Source organism: Triturus cristatus, chromosome 3_2 (assembly GCF_964204655.1).
Source record: "Triturus cristatus chromosome 3_2, aTriCri1.1, whole genome shotgun sequence".
Lineage (NCBI taxonomy): Eukaryota > Metazoa > Chordata > Amphibia > Caudata > Salamandridae > Triturus > Triturus cristatus.
In genome coordinates, this window is record NC_140584.1 from 646230055 (window position 1) to 646257696 (window position 27642).

A 27642-nucleotide genomic window follows, 5' to 3' on the forward strand; every position below is an offset into this window, starting at 1 on the left:
CCACTCCAGCTGAAAGAGCATTACACTCTCTGGATGTTAAACGCTGTTTAAAATTTTACCTACAGAAAACCAAAGACATCAGACGATCTAACCAACTGTTCGTGGCCTATGGTCAAGCGACACTTGGGACTGCAGTGACAAAGGCAACAATAGCCAGATGGCTGGCTTCTACGATTCATTTCTGTCATGACAAGGCCAACAAACCTTTACAGAGGAAAGCAAGCCAAAGCTCATTCTACAAGGACTGTGGCAGCTTCTACAGCATTGTTTGCTGGAGTGACTCTAGAAAATATCTGTCGTGCTGTGATATTGAAAAATGTCCACACGTGAACGAATCATTACTGTCTTCAATCTGCACAACAAGATGATGCAGCTGTTGGACAGGCGGTCCTACGCCATCTTTCATTGAGGTCAGATTCAGGTACTTCTTCCTTTTTATATGTTACCATGTTTCATGTAACTTGCATGTTTATATGTTTAAAGATCTGAATATATAGATACATCTATATGTTGATATTGATGAATTCATGTTTTATTTCGATAATGTCTTTTAATATGGATTTGATTTCTTAAAGGCTTGGTTATTTTAACATTTCTCAGCCACTGTGGATGCAATTTGGGAGTTTATGAACACTGTCTCCCACCATCCGCAAACAGCAATACATTTGGCTTACTGCTTGCTACTCTGATTCAGGCATTTGAATCTATGAAAGATACCCCAATACTGGATAAGAAAAGAAGTTACTTACCTGTAACTACAGTTATCCAGTATTGGTATCTTTCATAGATTCACATGCACCCACCCTCCTTCCCGGCTGATGAGTGTTCTAGAGGGTGCTGATAGCTGATTGGTTGGAGCGAACTTTTGATTCTTTTTACTATAATGATGTAGATAGGCTTCTAAGATTGAGGACTGAGGCCTTTTTCTTTTAGCCTACTACTGTTATTTACTTATGGCACTACTTATGTAATTTACCGTGAGACTCGCGCCTCGGCGACGGGGAATGATTCAGGCATGTGAATCTATGATAGATACCAATACTGGATAACTGTAGTTACAGGTAAGTAACTTGTTTTCTTTCCGAGTAAAGATCTAGTGTTCTGCATATTTGGTGTAACTCTATGCAGCTGTCAAGAAAGAGCTAAGGTGGATGAACTTTAAAAAAAAAAGTTTTGGGAAGATTTGTCAAACGGTGCCAAAGTTATTAGCAAAACAAAAAGTGTGTGTGTGTGTTGTGTTGTGTTCAAAGGTTCTCTGGAATGCTGTGCGTGGGACAAACTATTTAGTGTTTACTTCAGTTAATTTTCCCTTCTTGAAGATGTGGGATTTCAAGTAATTGTAACCCTCACTCATCATCTTGTGTCTGGATATTTTCATTATATTCAAAAACATTCTGTCTGATTACCATGTCAGCTCAGGAAAAATAGTGATTTAGATCGGTTGTCTAACTGGGACTTATACATTTTTGATTTTAGGGGACACCGAAGTAGCTTAATTCAGTATTTTTATATTGAGAATACTGCCTGGCTAAACTCATTTCCTCATCTTTGTTTTAAGAGAAATATTTAAAAGGGGCTTTTGAGAGAATTTCTTGTTTTGAGCTTAGGTTCAGTTGTTATGGAAGCACCATTAAGCATTATTATATTGTACCGACTTATTTTTCCTTTTAAAATGTGTCTTGTGATCCCATGCACACAGTTAATCTATGTTTAGGAATTTAATAAAATGTCAATGGTGGAGGGCAAGTATTAGAAATATGTAACTAATTCAGAAATAAAGAAGATGGCATCTCTGAGCATGTTCCTTGGTTATGCTGCATTAACAGTCACCTTTGTGGTATGAACTTTTCCCCTTATTTCAGTGGTAGCATATAGAATGACTACACATATTGTCATTTCAAACATATTCCCAATCAGAGTATTGTTTGTACTGTAAAAAAGACAATTAAGAATGCTTTCACCTCTCCTCACAAAATATCAAATGGTGTATTTATACTGTACAGATTTTATATATTGTTACTATTTGCCTTGGAGTATATAATGCTTTATCTATATAGTTTATTATTCTTCTCTACTGTTTTTTTATTGTTCTATTGTGCTACATTTTTTATGATGTTGAATACTCCAATATGCAAGTCTATTCTCTACTTCTGTTAAACTATTTAAATAAAGAATCCTTAAACTAAAAGAAAAGAAATTCTTTCACCTGACCCTTATTTGTTCTGATCCATTTCTACTCCTTTTAGTTTGCAGACTGGTGCATGGATTATGGAGAGCATGGCTGCAGAACCCCGGACACTCCATTCTCTCTATTCGAAGGTAAACTGCCTACTTCCAAATGTTCAAACCGTTCTAGCAGGTCCTTATTTGTGCATCCCCGCCTAGATGTAAGTTAGCTGGGAATTGTATGCAGCAGGGGTGATTTGGACTACTGGAATAGAATTTTGATCTGGATTCTAACCAAGAAAAAGGTGACTCCAGAAGGAAAGTAAGGGGCAGTTGTGAAGTGGGAGCATAGCTGCTGAACCCCGAAAGCTCCATTCGCTCTGCTCAAAGGTAACCTGCCTACACCCAGATCTTCATCCCATTCTAGCAGGTACTTGTTTGTGCATCCTCGCCTAGATAGTAGTTAGATGGGAACTCTAAGCAGCAGGGGTGATCTGACAGAGACTTCCAGCTGCAGATTCATTACCTTTGAATTTCGCAGGCGTCATACTGAATCCGGAAACGTTTGTGTGAGCAGTGCCCCTGCCCATGCCTTCGGGTGCCTCTGTTCGGCTCTGCATGAAGTTGGTGTCATTCGCGTCGGCCTATAACATCGCAGTCACCTATGTAGGCACCACCCAGGGGAGCGGACATCTTTCCGTGCCAGTTAAGTGCCGATCCGGAGAATAGCTACCTCTCTGTCCCCTTTTGACAGGCTTTTTCGACTTTTTATCGAGCAAAAAAAATTTGGTGTGTCGAGGGATGTCTTCTAGACTGCCAGGGTTTAAACTGTGTGGCGCATTTCACCATGCCATGTCGGTAACCGACCCCTACCTCATCCATCTCTGGTTTCTCAAGCGTAACCACAATTTGAAGTCATGCTCGGACTGTCAGGCCATGCTCCGAAGGCCCTACGGGAGTGAGCTTTGAAGCTCCTTGCATCCCAGCAGTCGACACCAGCCAGCGAGACTCCGCGGAGATCACGGTCCTGATCGAAGTAGAGGAGGTCGTGGGTCAACTCCTGGAGCCCCAAGTCCTTTTCCTCCCACTCGAGATCTTCATGACACGTGGGTAAGAGGCACAAGAAAAAGAAGAAGTCTTAGTGGACTTCAGCTTCACCTTGGGTGTTGTCCATCAATGACGCTCTAGGCACTGTTCTGCGGAGCCGAAGCCAGGGTTGACTTCACAGCTCCCGCCATTTCCAGGGGCCGGAGAAACCCCTTCTCAAATTAAGGAATTCTATGAGGCCATGCACCGGATATTTGAGTGGGCTGACCCCTCTGGTGAGCCTTCAGGCGCCACAGAGTCGGTAGGGGCCCCATCGGGTTCGACCCCGGCGGCTCCTGCTATGTCACCAACACGACCTTCCCTGGTGTTGGACCTGAAGTCAGTTTCGCCGGCGCTAGCCCCATCCTTTTTCCCACCGACTCAGATCAGATAGGCGTCACTCGAGAACAAATAGACTGATATGAGGAACTTGGTGAAGCCAGTGGACTGGACATATCCCCAGATTCTGGCATGCTCTCTCCACCAACTGTGGCTAAGGAGGAGGGGGCTTCTTATGCCATGTTGGTAAGGAGGGCAGCAGAGATCCTTGGATTGGAGTTGTCCTCCGTGTAGGTCAGGACTAATCTCCTGACCAAAGTGCTTCAGCCTGGGGCTTCCACCTCCAAACCCCTATTACCCTTTTATGAAGCACTGACTAATGTCCTCCTAGGCACTTGGTCCAAGTCTAGCACAGGGGCTCCTATGAACAGGGAAATCACACACTGCCCAGCTCCGGGCAACCCAAGATTTCTCAGCCAATACCCCACCCCTGAGAGCTTGGTGTTGCAGGCTTCGACATCTTATGGCGCGTTCCTTCTGCTCCTCCAGATAGGGAATCCAAGAGGCTGGACACACTTGTAAAGAAGATGTTTTCTTTCACCAGCCTGGCATTGCGATTGTTGAATACTGCATGCTTATTGGCCATTTCTCCCACTCTCTTTGGAAGACGGTTGCGCAAGTGCTGCCACTGGTCCAGGAGGAGGCCCAGGCCGTACTCTCCCAAGCAGGGAAGGATGAGCAAGATACAGCAAAATTCACCATTAGGTGTGGCCTAGACACGACTGACTCGCTGGGTAGAGCGGTTTCGTCGACGGAGGCTTTACGGCGCCACGCCTGGCTAAGAACATCTGGCTTTTAGGGTGATGTCCAGTCTAATCTGATGGACATACCCTTTGATGGATCTTGTCTCTTCAGAGAGAAAGCGAATTCGGCCTTGGCGTGCTTCAAGGACTCCCATGCCATGGCCAGATCCTTGGGCCTCTCAGTAACACCCCATGGCCAGTCTAGCTTTCGCCCCTTTCGTGACAATGGAAGGGTTTTCAGCTGGGTCAACCGTATCCCAGCCACCATCCTGCGCAGACTTCCCAAGTTGTGCGAGGACGTGGACAGAGCTCATTCTGGCCTTGGAACTGAAGCCAAACGTCGTCTGCCACCCAGCCCTCTGCAGCCGCAGCCTCCAAGCACTCCTAGTTTGAGTCTGAAAGACAATGCTACTCCAGTTGGAGGGAGAATCCATCATCATCTCCTCCACTGGAGGTCCATAACATTGGACAAGTGGGTCTTGCAGATCATTCAGGAGGACTATTCTCTGCCTTTCCCTTTTTTTCCTCCTTGTATTCCACCACTTCAAGAACGGCTGGTGGAGGATCAACTAACTTTACTCCAAGAAGAAGTTACAGCTCTCCTGGCCAAGGGGGCTCGGCCTTTCCTTTCTTTTCCTCCTTCCATTCCGCCACTTGAAGAACGGCTGGCGGAGGATGATCTAACTTCACTACAAGAGGAAGTTTACAGCTCTCCTGGCCAAGGAGGCTATAGAGAGGGTTCCAGTTTCAGAAGTAGGCAGTGGTTGCTGTTCCCGCTGCTTTCTGATTCCGAAGAAGAGCTAAGGGTTAACACCCACTTAAGATCTACTGGCCGTCAATCTTTTCCTCAAAAAGGAATAGTTTGCACGTTGGCTCAGGTCTTGTCTGCCCTCGACCAAGGAGACTGACGGATAGAGTTGGATTTGCAGGCTGCGAATTTTCACTTTCCCATCCTGCCGGGCCACAGACGTTACCTGCGGTTCAAGGTAGGCCATGAGTACTTTCAGTTTACTGTGCTTCCTATTGGCCTTCCCAGTGCCCCTCGGGTGTTCACCAAGGTGATGGCAGTGGTCGCAGCTTATCTGCGCAGGTTACGGGTGTCAGTCTTCCTCTTCCTCGACAACTGGCTGTTGAAGGCGTCTTCTCCCCAGGGTGTCGTCACCCACCTTCAGACTATGGCAGACCTCCTACATGTGCTGGGGTTCTCTATAAGCATGCTGAAGTCACACCTGACTCCTTCTCAGATGCTTCCTTTAATCTGAGCTGTTCTGGACACAGTGCAGTTTCAGGCTCATCCCCCCGAGCAGCGAGTCCAGGATATCTGGATTTCGGTGAGTCTGATTCTGAGGCTGCTGGGCCTCATGGCCTGCTGCATCCTATTGGTAAGACATGCCAGATAGCGTATGCGGGCTCTGCAGTGGGAACTAAAGTTCCAGTGGGTGCAACATCAGGGGAATCTCTCTGACATGGTCCAGATCTTGGTGGAAACTGCAAAAGACCTACAGTGGTGGTTGACGAACCCCAATTGGGGCAGAGGCAGACCTCTTTCCCTTCCCCAACCAGCTCTCACAGTAGTGACAGATGCGTTACTTCTGGGATGTGGCGGCCATCTGTTAGAGGTTGAGATGAGGAGACGCTGGTCTCTGGCGGAGTTGGGGTTCTACATCAATTTGTTGGAGCTTTGAGCGATTCATTTGGCATTGAAAGCATTTCTTACTTCTGTCTGTGTTCACAAACAACTCCACCGCCATGTGGTATTGCAACATTCAGGGCGGGGTGGGTTTGTGGACCTTTTGTCAAGAGGCTCTGGGTGTAGCTGTAACAGCAGGGCATAACCCTGGTGGTTCAACACCTGGCATGTTCTCTGAATGCCAGGGCAGACAAACTCAGCTGGCAATGCCTAGCGGATCATGAATGGTGTCTCCACTCGGAAGTGGTGTAAGGTCTCTTTCAGTAGTGGGGAAAGACTTGGTTAGATCTGTTCACCTCCGAAGAGAATGCACAATGTCAGTAGTTTGGCGCGCTGGAGTTTCCAAGGCAGCTATTGCTCTGCGACGCTTTTCGTTGCAAGTGGAGCTCAGGGCTACTTTATGCCTTTCTGCTCATATCCTTCTGCCCAGGGTTCTCAAGAAGATCAAGGATGACCGGGCCCAAGTCACTCTTGTGGCTCCGGACTTGGCATGGAGAGTCTGGTATCCAGAGTTTCTGAAAATGAGCGTCGATCTTCCGATCTGCCTGCCTCTTTGGGAGGATCTTCTGTCGCAGCAGCAGTGGAGGATCTTCCACCCGAACCTGTCAACTCTCCTCCTCAATGCGTGGAGATTGAGCAGCAACAGTTCGGTTAATTTGGCAGCCAGGCGGCCGTCCACTAAGTCGATATGCGCTTGCCTTTGGCAAAAGTTTGTAAAATATTGTACATAAGGGTTGATTGTTTCTCTTTCTACCTTTTTATCTACTATCATTCTTTTCTTTCTTACCCTTGCCCAGTTGGGCTCTACGTTGTGTACTCTCAAGGGTTATCTTTCTGCTCTGTCCGCTTTCTTGCGGCTGCTGGACCAACCCTCTTTGTTTAAATCTCCTTTTGTAAATAGATTCTTAAAAGGGCTTGTACACATGTTTCCAGCAACGCACTTTGTCATGCCACAGGGAAACTTTAATTTGGTTCCCACTTTTATTATGTGCGCTTCTTTCGAGCCTTTACATAATTGTCCCCTCCTGTTGCTTACTATCAAGACAGCCTTTCTGGGGCCAATTACATCATCCCAGATGGTGAGTGAGTTGCGGGCATTGTCCTCCAAGCCTTCCTGTATGATGATCCTTGGAGATAAAGTGGAGCTTCACACCCGGGCTTCATTCTTACCAAAGGTGGTGACCCCATTCCATCTGGATCAATCATTCACACTGCCCACCTTTTTTGTTCCCCATCATCCCTCTAAGGAAGAGGAGTGTCTCCACCGTCTGGACCCAAAAAGAGCTTTGTCATTGTACCTTGACTGCACAAAAGAGTTCCGGGGGGACGGCCAACTCTTTCTGGGGTACGTGGGAGCTAAGAAAGGTCAGGCAGTGCAGAAACTGACCATTTATCGCTGTGTCGTTCTCTGCATTAAGATCTGCTACACTCTGGCTAAGAAGCCGCCTAAGAGCTCATTCCACCTGAGGGAAGGCTGCAACCGCGGCATTGGCACAAGGTATCCCAGTCCTGGACATCTGCCAGGCTGCAACGTGGGCATCTTTGCACACGTTTGCCAAGCCCTACTTCCTGGACTGTCAAATCTGAAGGGACAGGCATTTTGCCCATTCAGTCCTGCAGGACTTTTTAGCGTGAGAAATCTGACTGCAACGCACCACCAGGATGGTATGGTTTGGGGTATCTATTCAAAGGTAAGGAATCTGCAATTAGAAATCTCCATCAGATGAACAAGTTACTGACCTACGGTAACGCATTATATAAATATCTATCTGCAGGTTTCTTACAGACCAACCCATGCCTTTCTGCTCTGCGGACTCATTTGTTAGGGCTAAGGTTGTTCCCTTTTTCAGGGTCCTACTTTTGACACACACTCTAGTCAGTCACTACATGGCTCTGCGCTTCTGGCGTAGTAACTTAAAAAGTACTGATGTCTGCGCGCCTGGGTGGCGGCTATATCGCGGACTACAATGTCATAACCAACGCTAACGGCGCCGATGATGACAAGCGGATTCAAATATAGCCACCCGACGGCGCGCGCTGGGGTACTGCTTAAGGGAAAAAAGTTTCCAGATCCAGCCTGACGCCTGGGAAATTCAAAGGTAAGGAATCTGCAGCTTGATATTGTCTCTACCAGATAATGAGTTACCGAAGGTAATAATGTGCTTCTACGATACTTTGTAACAAAAACATATTATTTTAGGAACATGCAAGCTTTTACTACAATACTCTGGGGCAGCATGATAAGAGCAAAAAGTATAGATTATGAGTCAAACATTCACCCCATTACTGAGAACTGGGCCAAAATCCATCGTTTTTATTGGTCCCCATTCCATTCCTGTTTAAACCCAGCAATATGCAGATCCGAATTGACACTGCTCCCCATGGTAACAGTCCAACCCGAACTGCCAGGTCAGGTCCTCCCTGGACTGGAAACAAACATCCTGGAACCGGTTTCGGGGTACCAGTGGCATTTTTGACAGATAATAATTTTCCAGAGGAGGGGTACATCATGGCAGATACTGTTAGAATGGTTCTCTAAGAATGTAAGAGTCCTTTCTTACATTCCTAGAGAACCATTTATGGTGACTGCTAATCCCACTTTCCTCTCAAACACGTCACCCTTACCAGAAAACCCAGACCGTAGGCCATTTATCCTTAGATTCTATTTTCAGTGGTTGGGGCTAGTAGAATGTACAACTCTGGCAGTCAGAGTCATACAGAGGGCTAAGCAATATGAAGTTCTGTCTGGAAGGGCCCTGATGGCACACCCTAATCTCTTTTAACCTAGTATCAGAAATATGGTAAACTCATTTATGAAGTAGGATAAGGTCCTACACTCATGGGCCATCTCCCCACAGTTGCTGAAAATCAGTGTGGTAGATCGAAGGAAACTTGTAAAATATAGATTGATAGCGGGTCGTCCCACAGTCAGCATAATCCTGGAAAAGATGGTGACGGACCCTTAACAAATGAAGTTTGAGGAGATGGATCTACTGGGTACAGCATAGTCCGACTTCCATCCAGGATATGCGATGGAGCACACTATGTTAGACATAGTGGACTCAGTAAGACTATTTGCTGATCACTCTGACTTGTTGCACATGGTGCTTCTCTGCTTTGTTAGCTTTTAACCCCATGGATCATATTGTACTCCTGACTTGGTTAACACAAGTAGTAAGAGTAATGGGCCTTGAATTGTCATGGTTTCACTCATTTTTGTTTTAACATAATTGTATGATTAGGCTGGGGACCTTCTCTCTTGCTCAAAACTGTTAGGACCCACAGGGTTCGTACTCTGCAATGTTTTTATTTCCCTACTGTTGAACCTGAATAAGCAGTGGAAGTTGCTGGTCCAAGCACATGCTAATAGCACTTCGCTTTTGATTAAGAGTTGCATTCATAGCGCCCAGTATGATATTTCAAATGGATTCTTCAATCATGATGAATTGTAGCTGGCTTCAGCTAAATGGGCCAAAAACAAAGATAAATACAAGATCAATGAACCAGATAATAATTAGCACTCTTCTCTTCTTACTTAGGCAATCCATCGAGCTAACGATAGCGTGAAAAGTCTTGGCTGTACTCAAACTGGGATTTATCAATGAAATACCAAGTTAGCAAAGTTGCCAGAAGCATATTTTTACCTATCACATTTAGGAACGTTGATTCACGTCATCTTCTCACAATATCAATAGAGAATACGAACTTCTAAGATATAAATAAGAAGCGTTTCTGTCCCTATATTTTCTGCATTTTATACTTTCATACCTTAAGTATTCCTCCGTATGTCATTCATCTGCTATTCCCGCATGTAAATAACATCTGTCTCCAAATGATTATCGCTACTTTGTAACGAGTGACTCCTTAAAAGGTCTTTGTAAAGTCTTCTGCTTAGGAAGCAGGCCACTGCTTGAAAACTGAACGTGGTTCTGCCAAAATGCTTTGGCCCGCCTTTTGAAGCTATGCATGAATCAGATTTACAGTACCTTTCTTGAAAGGTGTTTGTTTTCTTTTATTAATTGCGGATGTGGGTTGAGAGTGTAAATGAAAGACCAGAATATTTCATATTTTATTTTTTTTGTTTGCGGTACAAACAACCAAAGTGTTACAATTCCAAATGGCTCGGCGCCCCCCCACCCACCTTTCAATCAAACAATGAATAAATAAATTTGCCACTTATGAAGAAGGTGACCAGAGAGAGAGGATGAGAAAAAAATCAGAGAAGGATCAAGCATGAAAATGATAAGCCATATTCCATAAATAAATACATATCATGAGAGCAGTTATGTTTAGCCTGTCATTCAATTGAAGGCCTGCAGTATGTAAACTTAGTTTGGACCTGAGGCGGAAAAAGATCCATAAAGTGCCATAATAACAATTACCAAACCATACTCCTAGTGCATACCATCACAATGTGCAAAGAAGCAGTTTATCCCGGTCGTCCCGAGTTATCCATGAAATGCCAAAACCTTAGAGGAGTTAGAACCGTCCTCATCTCAGAATTCATATCCATATTAAAGTGTCATGCGCAAAAGTGTCAAGTGCAACAAAAAGAAAAGCAGAGAATGTTAAGTAACTTGCTGGAACATCTATCGGACTAGCATAACCTAACTTCAGTCAAACAGTATGATTTACACAAAGCTGGGACACATCGTTCTTAGCTACTGACTGCGTAACACAGATATATAGTGTCAAATTAGCAAGAGATTTTAAACAATTACAGCTGGTCTACACACGTTATATACTACACATGTTATAGTTATTATTCAAACAGTTAAATTCGTAAAAACCATAGTTCAATTGTAAGAGATTATTCTTTGATTCAGATTAAAAGGGAACCCAATACAGAAATAAAGCTTGATAAAAATCTCGGGAAGCACTCCTATGTGGTTCCTATTCAGGCCATAGGTTTATGGATCATTACACTGACTGAGCCACCTGGATATGGGTTCCCATTTTAAGAGACTTTCTTTTTGGCCTGTCTACCTTTTTTGGAGTATATGGCTTTCTCAAGATTGCAAGTGGCAATAAGTCTAGCTAGCCATTGAGAAAAAGAGGGATGGTTAGGGTCTATCCAAGCCGATGTAATACATAGCGGTAAAAACACTGCCAGCTACGCTGCTTGTACTTTTTTTTAAAACCTGCACATTTACTTTTTTAAATCTGCACCAATCTTCTGTTGATATATCACGAAGGGGAGTGGTGGGGGAATAAGGCGAACTCACTTGTAACGCTGCCCTGCACCCTGGTCCTTCGCGGCAAGTGCCGATTGCACGGAGGGTGGACCTTTGGGCTGTTACACCTTCTCACTTCCGGCCCCCGTGGCTTCCGGCGAGCTGAGCGCTCTAGTCCTCAAAGCCACAGGGCATTTAAAACGTATACCAGAACGAGCGTGCAGCGGACGCGCGCCAAAGGCGCTCCAAAGGCAAGCCCGTCTGCGCCCGTCCGCGATCCGGAAGCGCTCAGCGCCAGGAATGCTGCCGCCAGGAATGTTGATAACTGGGTGAACAGAACAACAAAGTATAGATACTCAGGTAACCAATTAAGAGAGATAGGGCGCATGGGAAATGGGAAAGGGGAACTCAATTGGGAAGAGAATGCTGGCCCAGAATCAGACTATGTTAGCATGGACTGCCTGAGATGCGGGCTGCTCAATGTGAGGTCGCTGTCAAAGCACCAAATAGAAGCCCAACTACTAATAGAAATGAATCACTTAGATATCCTATTCATGACAGAAACATGGATGCAGCCTGGGTCTGACCTGGAGTTGGGCCTGACATGCCCACCTGGCTATAAGGCCCTACACAAACCTATAACAAATGGCAGAGGAGGGGGGGTTGGGATGATATTCAAGGAGACATGGGATATCTCGTCAATGGATATCGTTGATGCTCCAGGCATTGAATGGATGGGTCTCTGCCTTAAAGGCCGCAATGGGCTTGTCTGGATGGTCATACTATGCTATGGACCCCCGGGGCCATTCTGTCTTCAACTGCAACAGGATATGGTTGATGTACTCAGTGACTTGGCACTTACCCATGCCAGAGTAATGGCCCTGGGTGATTTTAACCTATGGGCCAATGGGAGTCTGGACTCCGGGTACAATAATCTGCTACAGTCATGCGAGAACCTAAATCTAACACAGTTGGTCTTGGAACCTACTCATCTGGGGGGACATGTTTTGGATTTGATCTTTGCAGAGGAAAAAGCTGTTAAGGTGGAAAACATTGTCCCGGTGGGCTGGTCGGATCACAATCTGGTACTATTCCAGGTAACGATCCCCCAAATCAAGACGAGCGGAGGCAGCCAGGGAAAGAAGTTACCTAGATAGGGACTGGAAGAACCTCATAAAGAGGGCTGACTCATCACCAATATTGAAGGACAATGGGCTTCTGGATCCCCTGAAATCAGTGGAACGTAACTATACGTCACTCTGCGGACATATCACCGAAACCCTTGATCAGAATGCCCTGGTTAAAAAAATTAGAAAGATGGGGAGACCCTCTGCCCCATGGTACAATGAAACACTGAGGACTAAAAAAGGGGGTTGTAAACTGGCTGAGCGACAGTGCAGAAAGGCATACACAGAGATAGACAAAGCCCTCTGGAAGGAGAAACTAGCCAACTACAAAAAGGAAACTGTAAATGCCAAGGCAGACTACTATGCTGAAACCATCCTGAAGGCGCCCAATAGTACCAGGGGTATCTTTAACATCATGAAGGACATCGCTAGTCCCGAGTGCACCAATAACAGCATCCCACCCAGTCAAGAGCTATGTAACAAACTAGCTACCTTTTTCGATGAAAAAATACGGAAAATCATAGAAGGGCTGGAAATTGACGATACACTCAAATCTGGCAAGACAGATGGGCAACCATTGACAAGTAAACATAAGAGTAGGAAAGGGGAGACAGAGTCGGAAGATCATGTGGCCCATTTGGACCATTTTGAGCTCCACTCTGAGGAGGAGTTCAACAAGTTAGCTCTAGGAGTCTCTTCAGGATCTCCTTTGGACCCCCTCCCCGCCAAAACCTGGAAGGTGCTGGGAGGTGAACTATTTCCAATACTCCGACAGCTGTGTAACCAATCACTGAGCAGTGGACAGGTCCCGGGGAGCTGGAAACAAGCAGTAATTACACCCCTGCTGAAAAAATCCACACTGGATCCAGCATGCCCTAAAAATTACCGACCCATATCCCTCCTCCCCTACCCAGTAAAGATCTTAGAACGGGTGGTGAATAGAGCACTCTCACAGTATTTGGAGGATAACAACAAGCTGGAAGATGTGCAATTTGGGTTTCGCCCTGGTCATGGGACAGAGCCAGCGCTGGTGACTGTTTTGGAAGAACTTCGAATGCGAGCAGATAGGTCCAGTAAGATCAGTATGCCCGATTGTCCCCTATCTGCTGCATTCGATACAGTCAACCACACAGTCATCCTGGACAGGCTAGAAACAATCGGGGTGTGAGGGGTAGCACTGAAGTGGTTTCAATCATATCTGACATCTAGACGTCAGGCAGTGGCCCTTCACCCCTATCGGTCGGAGTTTGTGGAGATTAGGCATGGGGTTCCCCAGGGCTCAGCAATCAGCCAGATATTGTTTAACACCTACATGAGCCCCCTGATTGCAATTATTAAATCATTTGGGGTCAGCTTGGTAAACTACGCTGACGATCCTCAGCTCATAGTATCACTGGAGGGAGACCATGCGGGCTCTCTGGAAAAATGTCATGCCTGTATGCTAGAAACGGTACGCTGGCTGAAAAACAATTATTTACAATTTAATTGCGAAAAAACCGAGATGCTTTGCTGTGCAGCAGGCAAAGTTCCCTGCTCTCTCCCCTCAGGATTCTGGCCCATGCCCACAGAAACACCTCTGCTACCCGTCTCGACGGTACGCAATCTCGGGGTTAGTTTTAATGATAAATTAAACCTTGAAAGCCAAGTCAACAGAATTGTGGGCAGTAGTTTTTTGCTTATTAGGATCCTTCGGAAGATCCTCCCACTACTCCCATATCAGGCACGAGCACTTGTAATAAGGAGTGTCATTCTGAGTCGCCTGGACTATGGCAATGCTCTACTACTGGAATCCCCTAGATATCTGATTGGGAGACTCCAGAGAGTCCAGACGGTAGCAGTCAAACTGGCCCTAGCAAGACCGAGACAGTCATCCACATCCCTGGCATTGACGGAGCTTCACTGCCTTCCGGTACTCCAGAGGATACAGTTCAAGTCACTGTGCATCGTCTTCAAGGCCCTGCACGGGATGGGACCAATACTGATGCAATCTAAGTTCAACTGGTATAAACCTACCCGCAGCCTTCGGTCCTCCTCGACTAGGCTGGTTAATATACCCAGGATTAAGAAAGCCAAATCGGAGGAAGAGCCTTTAGCTATGCGGCAGCTCGTCTTTGGAATAGTCTGCCAGTTGAGCTAGGACAGATAAAAGATCTGATGAAGTTCAGGGGAAAAATTAAAACCTGGCTTTTCCCTAGAGTGCAGATTTAGCATATCCATTAGCTAGGTAGGAAGCAAGGTGGTAGAGTCTTACTGCAGCGACAGGATGCCCGTAGGGTTACAGTGCGCTTTACAAATATGAAATACAATACAATAGCCGGTAAATTGTCATGGCAACAAATATCAAAGCTTCCTATCCACAGTATCTTGAATGCCCAACAGAATAGTTGCAGGAGAGAGGAGAATGTCTTGTTTCAGAACCTTTAAAAAAAATCCTGGATTTGATTAAGCAAGGCACCCAGTACAGCACAAGAAGCAAACATGTGAATGGAGTCTGCTCCTGGTTCCCCACATCTGGAGCATAGCGTTCCCCGACCTGTCCCTCATTTCGCGATACTACTAGGCGTAATATAAAGAAAAAATCCCGTTTTAAAAAACTGTGCCTGGAGTTTGGCTAAGAGTAAGTCGCTCTGAGCAAAACTTAGTGCAAGGCTAAAAACATTATCCGTAGTGTCTAGTTTTTGCTTCCATTTACCTGAGACTCTGTCCACGTCGTCGGGTATAAGTTCATTCAGAATTGAATAAATATGTCCGATGCGAGGCGTAGGGAAACCAATTAGTTTATTAATTGAATCGTTTGGAGCAAACCCTGTGGGCCCACCGGCCTTGCAAGCCAAAAAATCCCTAACTGCTAGATATTTATGGCTCAAGTTTTAGCGGGTTTTAAGGGCTTCAAAAGGCAAAATACCTTCTATTGAAAACAGAGTCCCCAGCTTAAGAATGCCAGAGTTCAGCCAGCTTTGAAAATAAGATCTCCTGTATATATCAGGCAGGTTAGGATTATGATTAATAGGGGTATAATGATTCAACCTACCTAGTCCCAAGAGTTTCCGAACAGCGTAAAGACTTTGAAAGTGCCCATCAAAGGCTTAAATCTGACCTTTTTATAGTAGCCATATTCCACCTGACGCCACAGGCAGCGCCAGGTCTCTGGACCAAGTAATAATTTGAACGGGGATGGAAGTGAAGTTGTTATGGTCAGAGATTGTTCTTGTAGTAATATTGAACAATTCTGCAGGACGGTGGCCCAATAATATAGATTTACGTTGGGGAGTGCCCAGCCCCTGTTTCTCGAGGAAGGGATAAAAACTTAAACGCTCTCCTCGGCTGGGAGTTTGCCCAAACAAATTGCGAATATAGACGTTCAAAATCCTGCAGTAATATGTTTGGGAACTCGAAAGGAATGGTTCTAAAGAAATAAAGTAACTTATGAAAAAATAGCATTTTTAGCACGTTGCATTGTCCAACTATATAGTTGGGTGCAAATTGTTTAATCTGGTTAAGGCTCTTCTTGTCTCAGCTGCCAAGAGTACCAAGTTTTCTGAGACTATTGATTCGGTGTCAGCGACTATTTTAAACCCTAGAAATTTTGCCCTAGGTACAATTCTGCTGTCAGTCCATTCGACTTTCTCATTGATTATGATCTGAGTTTTATCTCTATTTAGAGCATATCCAGAGATTTTTCCAAAAGCTTGTGTTTCTAAATCAATAGCAGCGATGGCTTTTTCCAGGTCTGACGTCACCAGGGCTAAATCGTCGGCATAAGCCATAATCTTTGTTTCTAAACCAAATCAGTTGATAGTCCTAATGTCAGGATTATTCTGAAGTCTTTTAATTAAGGGGTCTATGTATAAAGCGAAGAGCAATGGGAAGCAGGGACAACTCTGCCGAGTCCCGCGTGTGATCACAACCGGCTCTGTTGGCTGCCCATTTATCAACACACTCGCTACAGGGCTACGATATAGGGCTTTTATTGCTTGAATAGCCTTAGGCCCAAAGCTCATCTTCTCCATTACCTTCCACAGAAACTGCCTGGAGACCTGATCAAATGCTTTTTCAGCGTCAAGCACTATAAACGCATGTCCTGTAGTTTGAGCGGCATCAAACAAAGCAATGGTTCGGTATATATGGTCTATGGTGCCTTTTCCTGGCCCATGCTGCCATTTTGAAACCAACTGCTCGATGATGGAAGAGAGTCTGGTCCAAAAAATCTTAGCATAGATCTTGGAGTCCCCATTTATGAGGGTAATAGGGCGATAGAAACCCATAGGTAGAGGTGATTTGTCCTTTTTTGGAATAATAACAATCTTGGCTGGTGCCCAAGACGCAGGTGGAGGAGCGGCATTAAAAATTAACGTAATTAGGTTCGCAAAGAGGTCTTTAACTTGTGGGAAAAAGATTTTATAAAATTCCACCGGAATACAGTCAGGGCCAGCCGCTTTGCCATCAGGCAAACTGAACAAAGCCGTGGTGATTTCTTGCAGAGAAGGAGGATCTTCCAACGCTTCCCGGTCCTCGGAAGTAAGCTGTTCTAAAAGGACCGTATCTAGGAACTTGTCCGATTCCTCAAGGCTCAGTGCATGAGGTCCGGCTTCTTCTTCGGTATATAATTTCTGATAGAATCCGTGAAAGGCGGATCGTATTTTATTAGGGTCACTTGTAGTTTCCCCTGACGGAGTCTGTATTAACCTAATTTCATTTAGACTTACCTTTTGTCTTGTTCTGACGGCAAGTTAGTGGCCGAACAGCTCGCTAAATACATACATTTTTTCCATTGAGGCAGCCCATTTAGCCGCGGCTTTCTCAGCCAATATGATGCTTATTTTTGCTTTTATGGTGAGAGCTCCCAACCACGCCTCCTCAACTTCCGTACCCTCTTGAACTGCTTCAATTCGTTTTTCTTCAGCCTTTGCAAGATTACCTTGAAGCTACAGGATATGTAATTTTTCTTGTTTGTTTTTCCTTGAGGAATATTGTAGAGTTTCCCCTCTGACACATGCTTTCAAAGTGTCCCAAACAATCATTGCGGAGGCAGACCTAATGTTTGCAGCTAAAAATTCCTCGATCCATCTCCTCATATATATTTGATACCCATTGTCATAAAGAAGCGGTCGTTCAAAGCTCCATGACGAGGCCTCCTTGCTGGAAGCTAGCCCTGTTATATTTAAAATAAGTGGGTTGTGCAATATCTATTTCACATTCCTCTATCAGAGAGGATGAAACAAAAAAGTAATCAAGCCTTGCTAAAGAACAATGGGGGGCAGAATAGTAAGCAAATAAGATGGGAAGAAGGATCTGGCACTCAGCAGGGGGATGCCAGTGACGCTTCAAGGTGGCATCTACAAAGCGGGGCAGGTGTCCGCCCGAATCTTACTTTGACCCACTTGGGATTTTAATTTTGTCATTTGCAGATATGAAAGCCTACCCACTGTGGATTATTAAGTAACGCACTACATACCCCACAAGGCCACAGTGTTGGCCACGCCCAATGGGGCAGGGATTTAAATGTCATTAGTGCGCGAACCAAAGACTTTCATCTCTCCTGTAAGCACGCCGCTGACGAAGGGATCATTCCCGAAACGCATTTGGCGTTTGAACTTTCAAAGCTAACTTCGGATGTTAGCCCGTCTGCAAGTTGCCATTAAAATTGAGTAAAGCAAAAAAGAACTTCTTGTGGCCTTTTTCGAATGGGTTCCTGCAATTGTTGGATATATAAAACAGGAACCCATTCGAAAAAGGCCACAAGAAGTTCTTTTTTGCTTTACTCAATTTTAATGGCAACTTGCAGACGGGCTAACATCCGAAGTTAGCTTTGAAAGTTCAAACGCCAAACGCGTTTCGGGAATGATCCCTTCGTCAGCGGCGTGCTTACAGGAGAGATGAAAGTATATATATATATATATATATATATATATATATATATATATATATATATATTACCTACTGGCGGTCGCCAGTAGGTAGTTATAGTTAGGACCACGTTTCCATAGGAAATCCGCAACATTCTATTTTGAATAACTTTGGCGCCGGTCGACGAATCCTCGCGAATTTCTCAAAATAGGTGGGGCGCTACGCTCCGCTCCTACCCTGAAAGTCTCGGGGGGATTCGTCAAGCGGGGGCTGAGATAAAAGGGGGGTCCCAAAACGCGTTTTTCCCATGCATTTTTCCATAGGACCTTTAGAACGAGCTACAGCCCGAACGGCTGAACAGAATTACTAGAAATTTGGCAGAGAGGTAGTCCTCAGGTCAAGGAAGTGCCTTTTGTAGGTTTGGTGTAAATCTGTTCAGTAGATCCTGAGAAAATAGCCTTTAAATCAATATATATATCTGTGGAAGCTTACGGTGCGCTTACCGTACGCGCACGCCGGCGTGCGCGAGCGCGATTCTGATTGGCTGTTAGATCTTAGTAAACATTCGAATCGGTCGAAACCAGGAAGCGGCGGCCGCCATTTTCTCTCTCGAACTGTCAGGGGGGTGAATAAAAAAGGTGGATAATGTGAAAAGGGGGCAGGCTCGACAGTTCCTGACCCCCTAGCCTTGGTCAGGGGGTCCCAGAAGGACCCTCAAGGGCAAAAATTAAAAAAAATTATTTTTCGAAAAATCGCCGTATGCGCGTAGCGTACGCGCACGGCGACCTGCGAAATTACGCGTACCGTGCGCGCACGGAAAAAAAAAATTTGCGAAAAGGGAAGCTTAAAAAAAAATACAAAAAATTGTGAGGTAAGGTTGGCTCTTATAAGAGCCGTTGGGTTCATACAGGGATGGAGGAAAGAAAGAATGGGAGTATTATGAGCGTCTACAAACATGCTGGTCTATCTTATTGTTAATAAGGGGAAGACTGACCTCCCCAAAAACAATAAGACCACCACATTTTGTACACCTCATTTCAACACTCGCAAATCGAGGGTTGATGTCCAAAGGAAAAGAAGAAGGTGATGCTCCAACAACAGAGGAAGGGCTCAGCTGAGCTGCCGATGATGTACTCGGCTGAGCATCTGAGGCTGGGCTCTGGTGACTTACTGAAGAGTTTTCTCCAGTATGTCGAGCAAAGGTCCTTGGGTGTTTGTCCTGAAGGTGTCTCATCATAGAGTGATTTCCAAAGGAATATTTCCTACTTGGATTTCCTCTTGATAAAACACGATCACAAAGTATGCAAGTGACCTTTGGAGCATTGACCTTTTTCTCCCCCTCTGGAAAAGTGAAATACTCCCATACAAAAGAAGTCTTTTGTTTCCTCCTTCTCTGGATCATGGTGGTGCTGCTGGCCTCACTCTCAGAAGAGCTCTGCTGTTCTGCCATTGTATCCCAATGTCAATCCAGCTCCTGCTCCTAGAGAATCACAAGCAGAAATGAGGGGAATGGGTGTGGTGTGGGAAGAATCTGGAACTGAAAGTAGTATCAACCAATGAAAAGTGTTCTTTCAAGCAGTAAAGAGGGGAATGGGTGTGGTGTGGGAAGTTTCTGGAAGTGAAAGTAATTTCAACCAATAAAAAGTGTTCTTTGTAAGTCACATGGCCTACCGTGCGCGCACGTGACGCTTACGGTGCGCTTACGCAGCGCTTACGTCACTTTCGCGCATGCGCATTACACGCCCCTGCGTAACCGCGACGTTGCTTCCGGGTGTACGCGTACGGCACGCACGTATCACGTATCGCGCATGCGCATTACACGCCCCTGCGTAACCGCGACGTTGCTTCCGGGTATACGCGTACGGCACGCACGTATCACGTAGGCGCGCTGCACTAATTACGTCCAGAGCGCGTAGCGTCCGCTTACCGTACGCGTATTTTACAAGCGCGTAGCATCAGCTTACCGTACGCGCACGGAAAAAAATGCATTAAAAAAAACCTTTCGATAATGCAGGATATAGTACATAAATTATTAAAAAAAGGCTTACAAAAAATGAAAAAAAAAAAATTGCATTAAATTAAAATAAAAATATAAAAACGAAAAAAAAAACCACTATCCACATTGACCCCACCCCCTGTGCTTTTGGTGGCGTTAAGTGGGCGCGCACGCCACGAATGGCGTAAAGTAACTTCGCATTTAAAAAAACGTACAAATTCACTGAAAAAACCATAGGTTTCACACACGTTATAGTTAGGAATTAGCATTTAAAAAACCTTGCAAATTCACTGAAAAAACCATAGGTTTCACACATGTTATAGTTAGCGGAAATTTTACTGATAAAAAACCAGTGAAATTCCCCCGTTATAGTTAGTGCAGGCAACTATAACTCTGCTGATGACATATGTGTCTTTATGAAAAAAAAATATTTGTAATATATGTATAGCTAAAAATGTATGGAAGAAGACATGGGCAAATAAGTGTCTAAATACAGTATTAGCATCAGCAGAGGATTGCGGTCGCGTGAGTTATAGTTGCCTGCACTAACTATAACGGGGGAATTTCACTGGTTTTTTATCAGTAAAATTTCCGCTAACTATAACATGTGTGAAACCTATGGTTTTTTCAGTGAATATATATATATATATATACTGAAAAAAACAAAGGTTTTAGGGGTGTTATAGTTAGGAGTTGGCATTTAAAAAACCTTAGAAATTCACTGAAAAAACCATAGGTTTCAGGGGTGTTATAGTTAGCTGGACATTTCCCTCATACAAAACCCTAGAAATTCCCCTGTTATAGTTAGTTCAGCTAACTATAACTCGCGCCCCCGCAATGCACTGCTGATGACGTCACATATTACATCACTCATGACATGGTCAGTGACATCACTGATGACATCACTGATGACATCTCAAATGACATCACTGATGATATCTCAAATGACGTCATCCATGTGATAAATTAGTGCATCTTCTCACACCCTAATATAACCTTTGATACACCGACTCAAAATTTCAGACGGCCATTTTGACAACCATAGATACTCCAATACCAATAACTACTCACCCACTCATTGACTTTTAGGTCTACATACATCTCCACTCACTCACCTGTACAGTCACTCATACTTACAGTCACTCTGTGCATTTATACACCTATATAGACACTCACACACCGCCAATCTTCCATTGAGGTACTGATACATCTAGTCAGTCATGCAAATAATTAATCACAGTAAAATTTACTCACCTATACAGTTAAAAACACTCAAGTTCACTTACTCATAAAAATACTAACAAATTCTGTGTCCTCCTGCAGAAAAACAAACAGCACATGACACAGATATCCTTGCACTATGGCGCATACAGCCACTCCCAAAATCACACACTCTCACATATAGATAGTTATATACTCTTACACACATATACACTGCGTTTCACAAATGTAATTACTGACACATGTACAACTGAGATATGCATTCAATCACTAACACACCCATACATACACTCACCCAACCATACAGTCCATCACAGATGCACTCCTAAAAACATGCACCCACTGAATCACCCACTCACACATCTATGCATAGAGTCACACACACCCTACCCACACAAACACTCAGGCACCCATACAGATACTCAGACAACCAATCAATAACCCATATAGACACTCATATAGCTATTCACAAAACCATGCAGCCACTTATACACCAGCACACAGACACATACAGACATTCACACAGTTTAGTCACTAGTCTGCAGTAAGATACATTTAATGACTCACTTACGCACCTAGAAAATCATCCATTCACACACTTGTACACCCACTTATTTTTCAACATGCCTTTCCCTATATATATTAAACATAATAAAACTGTTCAGAAACACATACTCAATGGATGACGTCATCAGTGATGTCATTTGAGATGTCATCAGTGATGTCATCAGTGATGTCACTGACCATGTCATGAGTGATGTAATATGTGACGTCATCAGCAGTGCATTGCGGGGGCGCGAGTTATAGTTAGCTGAACTAACTATAACAGGGGAATTTCTAGGGTTTTGTACGAGGGAAATGTCCAGCTAACTATAACACCCCTGAAACCTATGGTTTTTTCAGTGAATTTCTAAGGTTTTTTAAATGCCAATTCCTAACTATAACGCCCCTGAAACCTTTGGTTTTTTCAGTGAATTTCAAAGGTTTTTTAAATGCCAATTCCTAACTATAATGTGCATGAAATCTATGACTTATCTCTGAAGATATCATGAAAAGCATTCTTTTTTAAAAGTAGGGTGCACATTAGTTTTGTGGAAAAGCATCTTTGTGATTGGTTAAGAAAAAGCAGTTTCAACGTGGAGTACATATCATAGGATAAAATTTGCTCAGCTCAACCACACCTGCTACTTGCATTTAGAAGGCACTGTTCGAACTTAAAACAATCGTCAACTTTTAACCTGCATGTGTCGTTAAATGTTCAAGAAAATGTTACAAAAAAATATCATAAAGTTTTAAAAAATTGATGAACTTTTAACCTGCACGTATTGTAGAATGTTCTAGAAAGTGTGTTGATAGAATACGTTGCACTTCTGACTTCTATGTGTTGTTGAATATTTAAAAAAACGGTTCATATGGAAAATTAAAAAGAAACCAATAGAGAAGTTTTGAAACCTAAAAGAATCAAGAAACTATTCTAATTTATTCTTTACATGTATTTGTGTGCAGCAACAAAATTATAGACACAACAGCACTAGGAAGAGGAAGAAGCAGGGAGTGGGGGGAGGGGTGGAGATGGGCAGAATGGCACACATGCACAATTAAGTACAACACACATATAGACTAACAATGGCCAAAATAAAACACACCAACAAGGAGCACAAGTCACACAACCTGCCAACATCACACCACTGAACGAGCATAGAAGTGAAAACCACGCTGCATTCATACAGGATGTGTACAAAGGCCAGTCGTTGGTGTTGTGGGATGTCTGCGACCGTGGTCATCATGGATGAGATGCCCAGCATGTGGCACATGGTCGAGTTCACTGTGTGTTATGTTGCCAAACGGCTGCTCCTCCCTCCCACGAGCCCCCACACTTTTGTACGGTGAGCTGTTGTATCTCGTGCACTCGTACGGCACGCCATTGTAATGCCTATTTGCGCATGTCCTGCTACAATCCAACAACAACATCACAGTGCCGTTTGGAGGTGGTGCATGCCACTTTACAACATCGACTGCTGCGGATCTTGTAACAGGCCACACCAGAACTCAGAGACACGCTTACCGCACTTCCTGTACACGGGCATGTCCGAGACACCCCGTTCCCCTTGCCGGATAGGCACACCCCTGCACTGACCTGTAAACCCCAGACCAGCACACGCCAGTTGTGCATGCAGGAGGATGCGTACGTAGCTACACATCCATGCTCACTGCCAACGCTGAGGTGACAGCACACTATGATGTTGCAGGGCTCGTGCCTATCATGCTAAGACAATGACCACAGGGACACACTTACTAAGATGTGGGTTTGGGGGGCATTGGCGGTTCTGGAGTTGTTGAGATGAGTCTTCTGGCCCTCATGGGTATCCCTGTATCATGCTCATTGATTCTATGGCACCTGTGGGTGTTCTGGTGTGGCTCTTGGCTGTGTTCCCTTTCATGGTGCAGGTAGTTGTCCTGCTTAACACCAGCAGAAAGCAGGTGTAAATTCCCTGGTGCTAACGCGTCTTATCGCCGTAATTTGTTTCGCATTGCAATTGGTGTGAAAGTTGTGATGTGATTTTTTTCGTGTGCACAACAATATACGAACTGAGCAGTGTATCTCGTCAAGATCCACCACCTGACGCACTATTCCCAATCAATATAAATACAATGAGATTTCTTAATAGATTTCGTGTGTACACTGTAAGTGCAGCCAATACCTCTGTGCAATACAATACAGGATTTCAGTATTTAGAATAAATCGCAAAGGTGCACCTCATGTCTTTTTGCATGGGAACGGCTACTCTCCATTTCATTATCAGCACTTTAACGGAAGTAAAGTTGAGATAAATCTAACACACTATTCAGAAGTTGGTGCAAACTGCAGATATCACTAGTATTCCAGCGATAAGTGCCCCAAAATTTAACACCATGGTGGACTCCATCAAATAACAGTAATAAGAACAAGAAAGAGACACACAGCAGTTAAGAGAACAACCAAAAACATTATAAAAAAAAATTTCAAACGTTCTTTTTTATAATAATAAATATATAACCGATAAACTATTTTCAAACTTTATTTTTTTATTAACATAAATATAAACAATAAACTAATAAACAAAATGTAACAACAATAATACAAAACAACAAAGCGGAACACACCTGTGGGAACCACGGATGTCGACGACAGACCTGGAAAATCAAAAAGATTGTTAAAAAAAAAAACAACATGGTATTCTCAACAAAATACCACAAGAAACAAATCGCAGATATATAAAATGTATACAGCTAACAACATTTTATAAGTTTAACTTACAAAAACTGTAAATGTTGCCGCTTTAAAATATTTACCGAATCTGAGGAATTTTTTTTGCAGAAGGCACCACGCCCACAACGTTTTTCTTCAGTGGTGAAGAAATTTTTTACTTTTTCCAAGGGGCAAACAAAGACCAATGCCACCTTCTTCATTCGCAAGATTTGCCAAAGAGTTCTGTTACGAGGGGATCCTAACAAAAAATACTTGTGCGGCACAGCAAGTATGATGAAACGCCTAAGGACCCTTCATCCAAACAATCTTGCACGAGAAGAGTGCAAACAGATGAGAAACACTCCTGTTCTGTATCTGTCAAAAAGAATCACAAATAAATGTATATTAATAACTTTCAAATTTATACTATTCCATTACTGTACAAACACATTTTATATAAAAACTGACTAAGAAACTATAGCCCTGAACCACAAGTGTGACAATCGTTAAAATACTACATGCATAGTGCATACTACTTTGAAGCAGATCATGCCCTAAAGCCTACCTCGCTAAAAGACTACATGCTAACTGACTAAATGATTACATTACTATAAGGAGACACACTGGGTGAGTGACAGGGTGTTTGCTAGAAGAGTATGAATACTAACTAGGGAATTGAAGGTGTGAAACACAACTGTGTAGGTGATTAGAGGACTGCATCCATACTGCATAGGCATTTAAAGCAGTCCATGTGCTAAGGCCTGGCTCACTGCATGACTACTTGGGTACTGACTGAATGATTAGAGTACAGCAAGGAGAGTGCCTAGGTGATTTTATAAGTGCTAGGCTTTTCGCACAGGGAATGGATTAGTACTTGGTACTGAATGAGTCACTAGAGGAGTGCAAAGGCAGTCACGTTTGCTGGACTGTATGGATACTGACTGGGGAATTGAAGGTGTGAAAGACAAGTGTGTAGGTGCTTAGAGGACTGCATGCATAGTGGATAGGGGTTTGAAGAAGTCCATATGCTAAGACCTGGCTCTGTGCATGAATACTTAGGCAGTGACTGAATCATTAGAGTACTGGAAAGAGAGTGTCTTGGTGAATTTATAAGTGTTTGGGTTTTGGCACAGTGAATGGATTAGTACATGCTGTTGAATGGGTCTCTAGAGGACTGCAAAGGAAGTGACAGGATATTTCCTGGAAGTGTATGGATACTGACTAGGGAATTAAAGGTGTAAAAGACAAGTGTATAGTATGTTAGAACACTACATGCACACTGCATAAACATTTGAAGCAGTCTATTTGATACTTAGAAACTGACTAAATAATCAGACGACTACTAGGACAGTGCTTAGGTAAAACTTTTAAATTTTCAGTTCTGCCACAGGAAACAGAATAGTACATGGTACTGCACCCTAGTGTCAAGCCCTGACTCATTTTATCAATGCATAAGCAAAGATTAGCTTCTAATGCTACTAAAACTTGACAACATGAGAGGTTTTAAATTAGTTATCTGTCCGCAAATACACGATGTTACCAAATGCTTCTCTCACAGTGGTTCCCAAATACTCATAGTGTGATTCTAGACAACAACCACTATACCTAAGAGATTGCCAACAATCATTCACTACTGTGGAAGTGGTAAGCGAACTGCACACAATCTTCATATTTCAGGACTGCACTTTTATGTCAAAGCCTGACTCATATAATCAAAGCATAAGCAAAGACTGGCTTCTAATGCTACTAAAACTTCACAATATGACCGGTTTTAAAACGGGTATATGTCAGCAAATACACGATGTTACCAAATGCTTCTCTCACAATCCTTACCCAAATGCACACAGACTCACAGTGTGATTCTAGACAAACAACACTATCCCTAGGAGTTTACTAAAACTCATTCACTACAGTGGAAGTGGTAAAGGAACTGCACACAATCTACATATTTCACAACTACACTTTAATGTGAATGCCTGACTAATTTAATCAACGCATAAGCAAAGACTGGCTTCTAATGCTACTAAAACTTCACAACATGACAGATTTTAAAACAGTTATCTGTCAGCAAATACATGATGTTACCAAATGATTCTCTCACACTGATCCCAAATACACACTAACTCACAGTGTGATTCTAGACAAGCACCACTATCCCTATGAGTTTACCAAAACTCATTCACTACAGTGCAAGTGGTAAGGGAACTGCACACAATCTACATATTTCAGGACTGCACTTTTGTGTCAAAGCCTGATTCATTTAATCAAAGCATAAAAAAGACTGGCTTCTAATGCTACTAAAACTTGACAACATGACCGGTTTTAAAACAGTTATCTGTCACGATATTACCAAATGCTTCTCTCACAATCCTTACCCAAATGCACACACTCAGTGTGATTTTAGACCATCAACACTATCCTAGGAGTTTACCAAAACTCATTCACTAGTCTAGAAGAGTTAATGGTACTGAACACAATCTACATATTTAAGTATAGCACATCAGTGTCAAAGCATGACTCATTTAATCAACACATAACCAAAGACTGGATTCTAATGCTACTAAAACTTCACAACATGACAGGTTTTAAAAAAGTTATCTGTACGCAAATACATGATATCACCAAATGCTTCTCTCACACTGATCCCAAATACACACTAACTCGCACTGTGATTCTAGACATGCACCACTATCCCTAGGAGTTTACCAAAACTCATTCACTACAGTGCAACTGGTAAGCGAACTGCACACAATCTACATATTTCAGGACTGCACTTTTCTGTCAAAGCCTGACTCATTTAATCAAATCATAAACCATAACTGTCTTCTAATGCTACTAAAACTTCACAACATGACAAGTTAAAACCGTTATCTGTCAGCAAATACACGATGTTACCAAATGCTTCTCTCACAGTGGTTTCCAAATGCACACAGACTCACTGTGTGATTCTAGACAAACAGCACTATCCCTTGCACTATACCAAAACACATTTCTTCATCTAGAAGTAGTACTACATTTTAGTAT

The 27642-nt window shown here is 43.6% G+C and overlaps 1 protein-coding gene across 2 annotated transcripts in view; it reads left to right on the top strand.

Annotated features, from left to right (window-relative positions):
- LANCL1 (LanC like glutathione S-transferase 1) overlaps positions 1 to 27642 on the top strand; it is a 573393-nt gene that overhangs the window by 525942 nt on the left and 19809 nt on the right. For both annotated transcript variants that reach the window (XM_085648591.1, XM_085648592.1), the window contains one exon: positions 2247 to 2319. In XM_085648591.1, the coding sequence (XP_085504717.1) occupies positions 2247 to 2319 (73 nt within the window). The remainder of the gene's footprint in view (positions 1 to 2246; positions 2320 to 27642) is intronic.